This window comes from Camelina sativa, chromosome 2 (assembly GCF_000633955.1).
Source record: "Camelina sativa cultivar DH55 chromosome 2, Cs, whole genome shotgun sequence".
Lineage (NCBI taxonomy): Eukaryota > Viridiplantae > Streptophyta > Magnoliopsida > Brassicales > Brassicaceae > Camelina > Camelina sativa.
The window spans coordinates 12642184-12654195 of NC_025686.1; the positions used below are offsets into that span (position 1 = coordinate 12642184).

At 34.9% G+C, this 12012-nt stretch overlaps 1 protein-coding gene across 1 annotated transcript; it reads left to right on the forward strand.

Moving 5' to 3' along the window:
- Positions 791-1706, forward strand: LOC104723186 (protein LATE FLOWERING-like). The gene is made up of 2 exons (XM_010441518.1): positions 791-946; positions 1062-1706. Exon 2 carries the CDS (start codon positions 1071-1073, stop codon positions 1587-1589), a length of 519 nt encoding a protein of 172 aa, XP_010439820.1. The 5' UTR covers positions 791-946; positions 1062-1070; the 3' UTR covers positions 1590-1706.

The following is a 12012-nucleotide window of genomic DNA, read 5'->3' on the forward strand; positions in this document are numbered from 1 at the left end:
TGCGGTGCGATCAGTCAGGACCCATCACAGTCTTTATGACTACCCATTTGCTTCTCAAGTTGTGGAGCCTTCTGCTTCTATTTCCATCCACTATCGTTGCTAGCTAGTTTTGTATATTCTTTTCGTGTCACGATATATATTGATTTAAGTTGATTTTTTTTTGTTTTAAAGAAAATATTTATATTTGACTTCTTTGTAACCCAAATTAAAATAAAGTAGAATAACAAAGCTGAGTCAACTTATCATTATATAAGAAACTATAATGGAATGTTTCTTCATTTTTTAGCGTACATGAAAAGTATTAAACCGACACATATCATTTGCCATTTTGCCTAATCCTTGTTCACGTAAAGATATGCTATGTAGGAGATCATTGGTGTATTTTGATGCGTTAATTAAAATGTGTCTCAAAGAAGCTAACAATACAAGTTCTGAAGTTCATTAAAGGCATGGTCAATATTACAACGGAGGTGGAGGAAGTTGAATGGAACTATATGATTCTGCCAATAGGAAATAGAGTTACATTTAGAGAAGAAGCAAAACCCAAAAAATGCTAATCTCAAGATAGAAAATAAAAAGAAGTTGCATTTTCCAATTCAAACGTCTCTTTCTTTCTCACCAATCAATCTCCTTTTCATCAACATGCACCACCTTTTACTCATTCTCTTCTCTCTCTTTATCTCTGACTCTCTCTTATCTCCACTGTTCCCAAGCCCATACGGGCAATAGAACCTGCTCCCAAAGTTGGCTCTGCAACAGAACAGAACACTTAAATAATAACACTAATGAATCCACTCACAGATTCTTCTTCACAGTTTCCAACTCTCCTCAAACACCATCTTAAACTTGACTTCTCTTCTACTTCTCATCTTCACACTTGCCCTTTTAAACTCATATCTCAAGCCCATATCACACACATTCTCTCTATCTTGTTCTTCAGCTCAAGGTATAGACATATTCTGATATTCATACCCTTTTCATTTTTGGGTTTGCTCTATAAGTTGTTTTGTGCATAATTGTAAGTTAATCTAATGCTTAGTCACTTTTTGTTGTGTATATAGTAACATAGAATGGAAGATCATCACCATCAAGTAGAAGTGGAGGAAGAAGAAGAGATCAAGCCAACGCAAGAAGCCAACAAGACAGACGAAGACACAGCTTCATCAAGAGTATTCCCATGCCTCTTTTGTTCAAGAAAATTCCATAGCTCCCAAGCCCTAGGGGGTCACCAGAACGCTCACAAGAAGGAGAGAACCGCTGCTAGAAGAGCCAAAAGGGCTTACGATTTTGTCAACAATAATGACTTGCTTCACACGTTACCTGTTTTATTATCCTCTCCCTCTCGACATCATTTGACCATCTTAGGCTACCCTGCTTCTGCCTCCGTTGCTTGTTTTCCAGCGGTTCATCCTGACTATCCGATCTTCAGATCTAGTGGTTCTCATGTCCAGTTGGCCACATCCCACCAAGGTAGAGAATGCAAAGGAGAGTATAGTCAACGAGGTGTTGACATTTCAGATCATCACTATAACGTGGTGAATAGTGAGAAGGGTAACGAGCAGTGTCTTGACCTCTCCCTCCATTTGTGATCTTAGCGTTAATCACTTGTTAGTTATGACCTTGCAACATTTTTACTACAATATATTGCATGACCATCTGTATCCTGAGAAACAATAATGGATGATAGATATTAATTGATTAAACTATTAGTAATTCTTTTTATGTTTTTTTTGGTTTATCATTCTTGGAATTTAGAAATATTGTGGACTTTGTAAAATTTTTACTTCCTAATTACTTTGCCAAAAAAAAAAACCCAAGTACCAAAGTACATGGTTTGTATAATACTGTGGCGATGAAGAGAAAGGACGATGATGTGATAATGATAATTTTCCAAAACGATACCTTATTTCACTACTCGGCCCAAATCATTCGTCCTGGCTTAGGGGATTGGACAAATTGTTAGTCCATATGTCAACAAACACTGCGTCATATTTATTCATGTGATAATTTGTTGGATAGTTAGGACTTAGGAGTTTTCCAGGCTTCTGCCATATTTGATATAGGTTCGATCGATGATCAGCAAACCCCCACCGACATGAAACGAGACAAATCCGGTTCCATAATCAACATTAGCCGCAATTCCCGTTCCACTTCCCTCAAAGACCGAAACCAAGGTAAGTTTCGAGGCGTGAAATACAACCTTCATGACTAGAACAATATATATAAAGCGGTAGTGGTTAATTTCCTCTAAAAAACCTCGTGTTAATTGGAGTCGCATTAAAAATCGGTTGCAAAATCCAAGAAGGCCAACACCAATAAAATCATGAAGGTTGCCGATCCTAAGTGATTAGCCGAGACTTCACTCAAATTCACCATTACGAGTCGTTAAGGTTATGTCGTGGACTCCATAAGCTTTGTATAGGAAGTATCACGCGATTTCACCAAGAGTAATGTTGGAATGAGGTTTCGTAAGAGTCACCGAGTCAGTCAAGTAAAAGTCTTTCATACGGACTATATGGCCGGTCAAAGTTGAACAAATTCGTTGCCCAAATGAAGATACTCTTAAATCTTAAGTAGGTTAGAAAGCTGCAAAGATATTCATATGCTTCTAGCGAGAATGGGGTTACAGAAATTTGTTGAGATGCACGTATGATTTAGGAAAGAGAAATGGTTGAGTGCCTTGGCATGGTGACAATCAAAGGAATCACTCATTTAACAACTTGTCATCTGCTATGCTTTCAAAATTATGATGAAGAAAACATTTTGGTCTACGTATATTTCTTAAAAGAAAAATTGACATTTTCTCATTTAAAAAATACAAAATTTATATTTCTTATCAAATAGAAAACTTATCTACACTTTACTAGATGAGGGTCCACTCGATGTGCGGGTTTAAAGTTTTATAAATTAAATTAAATGTAATAAAAGTATATTAAAATATGTTGTACGTTATTCATAAATATTATTTTTATTATAATACACTGATTTATATTCATTTACAAATCTTTTATGTGTGTTACTATTAAAAGTGTATTTTTTACACCTAAATATACTTTATGTTACAATATATTCTTTATCACCACCTAGAAAATGTCTATATGAACACATTAAGTCAACTATACTACTTTCACTTCTGCATAGTTTTTTAATTACTAAAATTGTTGGCTCAAAAAATATTTTGAATAAAAACTATATTACATAATATACTAATCAATGATGTATCATCACAATAATGTATGATCACCATGGAGAAAACCTCGGCTCCGTCCTCATTTCTTATGGAGAGAACCTTGCGTCAAACCTCCTCCACCGTGGAGAGAACCTTGGCTCAGCCTTCCTCCCTTGGGGAGATAACCTTGCGTCCACGCTCCTCCACCTTTCTCTCTTGGGGAGATAACCTTGCGTCCAACCTTCTCCACTATAGAGAGAACCTCGGCTCTGCCATCCTCCTGTGTGGAGAGAACATGCTCACGTCTTTTTGCTATCTCAAAATGGTTTGTTCCGACAACCAATGAAAGTAAAAACATTTTTCTAACGTCATAAAATCTTTTGATAGTAACTAATGTTAAATTTTTCAATGTATTCGTAGAAGTATCTTTGACACACTATGATATAGTTTCTGTCTCTATAACGCCTCAACCGCCGCTTGCTTAGTGTGTCCATGTTCACTCTCAGTCAACTGGCCCACCTTCCTAAGTGGGACCTACATCTATTTCCGGCCCGTGGACCCACCCATATTCGGGCCGGTTTGTTACGTCTAGGATGCTTAAAAAACTTGTTTACCGACCCTACAAATCAACAAATGATATTTTCATGTGTTTTGTTCTCACTTGCATAGTTTCGACAATCACTTCCAGGAATGTCAACCATCATAAAGTTCTCTTAGGACCCTTGACCCGAAAATAAGTGCATTTTAGTGACATATTTGACCAAATAAATTCTTTTAAACCTTTCCGCAAACTAGGGTGTCACAGTTCTGTGAGCTCATATGGATCTATCAACAACAATTTATGTTTTTTTTAATCTATCTATCTATATTTGTTGTAAGCTTGTGTTTGATTAGTCTAATTTATCTATCCATTATGTTGATGAGCTTCTACTTATTATCTCCCTTTGGGATTGAATGAATAATGATAACAATTATGTTTGCAAAAAAAAAGAAGGGTTTATGACCAACCGTTGGAAAAGTAGAAGAAAATTAATTTGACATAATTAAAGAAACAATAGAAAATTATAAGCAGAGTAATATATGAATCCCAAATAATTTAAAGATAAAAATACAAAATTAAATAAAAAAATCTAAAAATACTACAATAAATTTTAAAATATAGTATTAGGAAAAGAATACACATATATTAATTTTTTTTGAGTCAACATATTAATCTTACCTATTTCCAACTGAAAAAGTAAAAAAGTAGGAGAAAATTTTGGTTTAGAAAATAAGAAAAATTTACCTGCCCATTAAAAAAAATTCCCAATTAAACAAAGTTGAAACCAGTGTTTTTGAGTAAATTATTTAATTATGAGACGATTTATGTTTATATAAAAGTGAGTATTTACAAAATTTTAAATTAATAATTAACTGTATATTTTCTTTAATCTATTTTTCTATTTTTTGTAGAATTAATAACTTAAAATTAAAAATTAGTAAATAATGTTATAATTTTGAATTTTATGAAATATATATATAATCTCCTTATAATTTTATTTTAAAAAACTTTATATTTTTTAATAAATCCTGTAATTTCTTATAATTATCTTTTTACATTATTAATATTTTTTAAAATAAAATATTTTATTTTTGCACTTGTCAAAATCTGATATTGATAACTTGACGCATGTCAAAATCTTGTTAATGTCTAACTTTCAAAACCCAATTTTATATAATAAGATTTATCTTTTTATCGATAATATCATATAAAAATAGCATTTCTCTCGAATATTTTCTTTCAAATCAAATATAACTTTAACTTGTTTTTTCCTTCATTTTTTATTTATTTTTTATTGTATAATATTTTTCAGTCAATAGATAGTATTTTACTAATTTGAAATCAAAGTCTTTTTAAAAACACGATTCATTTTATTCGCAACACTACCCAATTTTCCTCCTGTTTTTTTTTTTTCTTTTGTTTTTCTAATTTAATTTCCAGCCAAATCTCATACTCATTTTACTAATTCAAACAACAAAAAGTCTTCAGAAGCAGTACTATATCAATATTACACAAGCTTCCACGTGTATGTTTCTTGCTCATAATAATTAAGAACATTATCCTATATAGGGAATGGACTCGCTCTATCGGATTCGGATTCGCACATTCCTCTCACTCTCCTCTGACATATACGTACATTGATTATAAACCATATGGAAGAAGAAGCTAAGATGCGGTGAACAATGAAAATATATACTCATGTGGACATTATAAGACCTACAACTTAATTACATTAGTTGTTAACTGTTTTATTATTTCTTTAGTTTGTCTCTAGTTTTTTTCCTCTCAAATATATCATCCAGTAATGTTGCGACCGAATGAAGAATGGATCGAAGGACACACACACATGACATGATCCGTTGTTGGCCGGACTTATTATGGTTGTCATTGAATATCTCTGCATATTGTATAATATCAGATCCCTTAATTAATGTTGATCACTCTCGAAGCCTAATCACTGTCCAACATGTGAAAATTGATGATACAGCTGAATTGTGTGTTTCTGTGTACTTTTGGAAACTAGAGATTATTGAGATTTTGTATGTAAAATTAATTAGTAATATAAAATTTGATCAAATCAAAAATAAAATACAAAAACAGCATCAGAAAAACAAAAACTTCTTGACTTGGTTCAAGAAAAACTACGCTGACAAAATGTGCAATGTTCCGTTAAATTTGTGTAGGATTGTGATTAGTCTATTATCTATAATATGCATTTCCTTGATTTCTGCTAATTAATATCCAATCATATACAAATTAGCAAATATATACAAAATATAATCGTGAACTAGATAATATACAGTAGTGACTAATTATAATGTTATACAGTAAGTTAGTAACAAATCTTGTTTTCGGTAATCTTAAATTTTGTTTTTTCCGTATCATACACTATTTTCTATAAACATTGTTACAAATAATCTTTTAGCTGTTGATCATAAACTTTTTCCTTAAATCGCTTAACTTTTTCTTTAAATTATCGTTTAACTTTTTCTTTCTTGGCATCAAACATAACTGTATATTATATGTACAGTAGTACAAAAACAGTATAAGCAAAACCTTAACGTTTTCGTTAAAACATATAGTAGTACTGTAGTAGAAAACTATTTATATATAAATAAACGATGGTGATTGGGTCTTCAAGGCTAGAACTAGAACTAATAGACGTAACTTTTTAGTTTATATGATCTGCCACGTTAATCTAATCACCGGCGTGTTTTCCGGACATTCGACGCCGACGAGCAGATAATATTACATTTATTATCAAACAAATGACGTGGCCACTTTTATGAGAAGAACGTGTCGGAATGAACCAGCCGTCCGGGCACGTGACCCACCTGACCCACCACACGTGATAGAGAGAGATGAGATGGGAGAGTGTCAAGTGCGGTAAGAATTTAAAGTAGAAAAAGTGTGGTTTGTTTTGTTCTTTGGGTATTAACAAAATTTGGACAAGGATGTTTTCTTTTTTCATTTTGGTAACAAAAAGTGCCGTAAATCTTATGTTGATTATGTCTATCAGATCCAAACAATTTTGATTTAATAGCAAGTTAAAAAAGAATAAAATAATTAATTTTTGTTTCTAATTAACAACAACTAGTGGCCAAAAATAATCAAGAAGCATATTGTAATCATCATCATAAAAACATTAGAATTAAATCATTTTTAATCATTTTAAACGGATTTGTGCACTATTTTTAGTTATTTTCATATTTATATACGAACAAAAATTTCCATCAATTACATATATGATATACTTCAACTGGATAAAAGCAATCGAAATTATAATTTTTTTCAATTTTTAAACGTATTCATGCATGATTTTTAGTTTGTTATTTTCAAATTTAAATATGAACAAATTTTTATTTTTAAGAATATTTTAACAGTACAGTGTCTCATATCCGTAGCTAGTGATGTTAATTGAGTAATATTAGGACTAGTTAAAATTCATTCTAAATTTTTTCTATAAACATTAACATAGAGCAATGATAAATAACTGGTGGAAATTAGTTTTTGTGGCTTGTCAATTGCAAGAACCGTATTTATATACTAATTAAGAGTCATCAATGAACGGTGATAAGTAACTGAAAAACAGAAATAGTATGCATTTGGTAAACATACCTTTGTTATCATATCATCAATCAGTCTCCTAGTATTTCGAATGTAATGTTAGGTATCCTTTGTAGTTTTTATTGGTAAACTCATCAATTGAATTCTTGAATGGAACTGAATTAAGGATTCCATATTTTAGAGATTATCAATAAAAAAAAAATGTATCTATATGGTGGACCCTGATGAGTTACGAGAAGCTTAATGCAATAAAGAATAGTAGTTCATCCATAGTTAAACATAATAACCAATCTTTATCAAAGAACAAACTTGCAATCTAAAACGGTTGATGCTTTTCATGAAAACAATTGAAGTTCCCAAAGATTCATATTTCATAGACAAAAATATTGAAATTTGTTTACTCATTTAGTAATAAAAATAGATACTTTTCATGAAAAGTTAAAAACGGGATAGCTAAATGAAAACAATTGAAGTTCCAAAAGATTCATATTTCATAGACAAAAATATTGAATTTTGTTTACTCATTTAGTAATAAAAATAGATACTTTCATGAAAAGTTAAAAACGGGATAGCTATATTGTTTAATGAGTTAAAAATAGACATTGTATTTTTGTATACATTGATGTTTTCTATATCTCAAATGATCTATCCAGTGAAAATATTATAATTTTAATGCTACATGTTGCAGTTAAGAGTTTTATTTCGTGAATTATGCAAAAAATATATTAATTTTATGGTTTACAATAAGTATTTTGCCAACATATAAACTCGATTGTTGAGATTTTATCCAATAAATTTAAAGGTGAGAAGAATGTGTAAAAGATCAATCTTATTTTATTCAGAAGATATTACACAGCTATATATACTTGTACATAGAATATCCTAGAATACAACTATAAACAGAATGTTCTATAAATACATGATACGGGAGTGATACGAGAATATTGAGCTATTGAATAGAGTATCAAGGTGTATCTCTAACACGCCCCCTCAAGATGGAGGGACTGGAGAAACTCCAATCTTGTTGCGCAGATGAAGGAAGTGAGGTCGAGAAAGCGGTTTTGTTAGTGCATCAGCTAACTGATCTTTAGTGTGCACATGACTAACGCGAAGAAGACCTTGCTGAGTCTGTCCTCTTACAAAGTGATAATCGAGAGCAATGTGCTTCATGCGTGAGTGAAAGACGGGATTTGCACAAAGGAAGGTTGCACCAATGTTATCACAATATACCACCGGCACAACTCGAAGAGGTATCCCAAGCTCTGTCAAAAGATTGCAAATCCAGCGAAGTTCAGCAGAAGTATTGGCTATGGCACGATATTCAGCTTCGGTGGAGGAGCGAGCAACACTCTTTTGCTTCTTGGCGGTCCATGAAACCGGGTGTGTACCCATATAAACTATGTAGGCGTTGGTGGAGAGAAAATCGTGAGTGTCACCTGCCCAATCAGCATCGGAGAATGCTTGAAGAGTTAGAGCATTCTTGGCCGAGAAGAAGATCCCATGAGTGGTTGTGCCAGCAAGGTAGCGTAAGATTCGCTTGGCAGCTTGCCAGTGCTCCTGAGTTGGGCGATGCATAAACTGGGACAAGCGGTTCACCGCAAAGCTAATATCCGGTCGAGTGAAGCTTAGATACTGTAAACTGCCAACGACCTGACGATATTCCTTGCCATCGGGAAGAACAGAGCCGGTGTGAAGAGTGAGTTTGGGAGAAGACGCCATTGGTGTAGCAACAGGCTTCGCATTGAGCATATTGTGCCGATGTAGAAGATCAAGAATGTACTTGCGTTGGGAGAGATGGAGACCTTTATCCGTGCGATGAGCTTCGATCCCCAAGAAGTAGTTAAGGTCTTCTGGATCCTTGACAGAAAATCGATCAGCAAGAAGCTTAAGGATTTGTTGAATGGTGGATTGATCATTGCCTGTAACAAGTATATCATCGACGTAGACTAGAAGATAGATATAAGTGGTACCACGACGGAGTATAAACAGAGAGGTGTCAGCAAAAGAGTTGAGGAACCCGACACTGAGGAGATATGTTTTTAATTCAGTGTACCAGGCACGAGGAGCTTGTTTCAAGCCATAAATGGCTTTGTAGAGACGGCATACGTATGACGGATGATCAGAGTCAATAAATCCGGGTGGCTGCTCCATGTATACTTCCTCCTTTAGCGTTCCTTGAAGGAACGCATTGTTGACATCCAATTGTAGAACCGGCCAAGAACGACTTACCGCGACATCAAGTACCAAACGGAGGGTGGTTGCTTTGATCACCGGACTAAATGTCTCTGTGTAATCACGACCATATTCCTGGTTGTATCCTTTGGCAACGAGTCGTGCTTTACATCTGCCAAGAGCACCATTTGGTAAAAATTTGTTTTTGTAAACCCACTTACAGCCAACAACATTATGATTCGCGGGGCGAGGAACAAGCTCCATTGTTCGATTTCGGGCAAAAGCATCAATCTCTCCCGACATTGCATCTCGCCATACTTTCTCCTTCATAGCTTGGTTCACGGTTAAGGGCTCGGTCGGGATATTGGTAGTTAAGGCTGCGGAGAGGTTGAGTTTTTGTTTTGGCTTGACAATATTGTTCTTGCGGCGGGTTTGCATAGGGTGATTGTTTTCAAGTGGCGGAGGAGGAGGATCGGGGTGTTGAGAGGAGGAAGTATTGGAGGTAGAGGATGAATGTTGTGGTGATTGGTGTGGGCTTTGTGATTGAGGCGATAATGGGCTTGGTTCATTATGGGCCGGAGAGGTAGTTGGGTTTGGAATCGGGGAAGGTGAATTTGTTGTTGTCGGAGGGCGTTGAACGCAGGGTGGAAAAGGAGAACGTCGTTTCATCAAACTTGACATGGCGGGAGACATAGATACGACCGGTGCTCGGTTGAAGACAGAGATATGCACTTTGAGTCAGAGAGTAACCCAAGAAGACACACGGAGTCGAGCGCTGTTCAAGCTTGTGAGCCGCATAAGGACGCAACCAGGGAAAACAGAGACATCCAAAGATTCTAAGTTTTGTGTAATTCGGTTGAGTGCGAAAGAGCTTCAGAAAGGGAGACTCCATGGCAATGGTCGGTGTTGGTAAACGATTGATGAGATAGACAGCGGTGGCAAAGGCATACGTCCAGTAGGTGGTGGGAAGACCTCCTTTGGTGAGAAGCGACAAGCCAGTTTCGACAATGTGTATGTGTTTGCGTTCAGAAATACCGTTATGCTCCGGTGTGTGAGGCGGTGAGGTGAAGTGAGAGATACCGGCAGTGGAGAGAAAGGATTTGAGAGCAACAAATTCTCCTCCATTATCCGAGAACAGCGTTCCAATGCGTGTGTCAAATTTGTTTTCCACGAGTGCTTTGAAAGCAACAAAAGTTTCTCGAACTTGTGATTTTGCTTTGAGAGGATATAGCCATGTGTAACGGGAGTAATGATCAACGAGAACCAAGTAGTATTTGTAGTTGTCAATAGATAGAACTGGTGACGTCCAGACATCGGTAAAAATATATTCAAGGGGTCGAGTGGAAGTAATGGATGTTTGTGAAAATGGTAGCTTATGGCTTTTATTAATAGAGCAATCGGAACAAAATAAAGTGGGAGAAGAGGATTGAGTAAAAGGAAGAGAATATTTTGATAGTAAAGTCTTAAGAATAGTAGAATGAGGGTGGCCTAAGCGGTGATGCCAGTTCACTAAGGTTGGTGTTGAGGACGAGGAAGCGAAGAAAGCAGAGACTGTTGACGCCGGCCACTCATAAACCTCATCCTTGGGTCGGCCTTGGAGTAACTGGACACCCGAGCTCAGATCCTTCACCTGAAAGGCAGCAGGAGAAAATTCAACAGACACCTTGTTATCATTGCATAATCGATAATTGAGAGAGGTGAGCTTGATAACATTACTCATATTGATGTTGAGGTAGGACTGAGTGGTATCGATGACTTCAGCGGTATTAGCCATGGCAGCGAGAAAGACAAAGCAGAGAAAGAGGAGAACAGAGGAAGAAAAACAGAGAAAAACAGAGGAGGAACAGAGAAAGAGATGAGAGAGGCGGAAGTTTTAGATCTTGTACTGCTCTGATACCATGTAAAGGATCAATCTTATTTTATTCAGAAGATATTACACAGCTATATATACTTGTACATAGAATACCATAGAATACAACTATAAACAGAATGTTCTATAAATACATGATACGGGAGTGATACGAGAATATTGAGCTATTGAATAGAGTATCAAGGTGTATCTCTAACAGAATGAACGTGTAAAAACGCCACTAAACTATTTCTCTGTTATGGTTAGACTTTTTTCTTTGAACAAAAGGATTGTGACTATATTTACAATTTTTTAGTTATTGTTAATTCATATTTTATGTGACAAATATATTAATGTTTTACCATTACAAAACATGAAAAATGTGAGCGATATGCAATTATATCATCAATTTTCATTAGTATATCAACTTTTATTGGAAAAAACTGAGTTAGTACAATTTCTCTTCTATTTGCCTCCTGTTTGTATAATTTGTCTCTTGTCGTATCACCTACATTTTCAGCATTGGATGTTATAAATACCCAAAATAATAATAACGGTAAATAAACATACATATCAGCATTGGCCCATTTCGATGTAACTATATTTCGATGTAACTATGTTCATGACAGGATTTTAACAAAAGAAATAATAATGAAGAAATTGTATTATCTATTCTAAATAGTTTAATTAGGCAAAACATTATTCTAGTGAAAA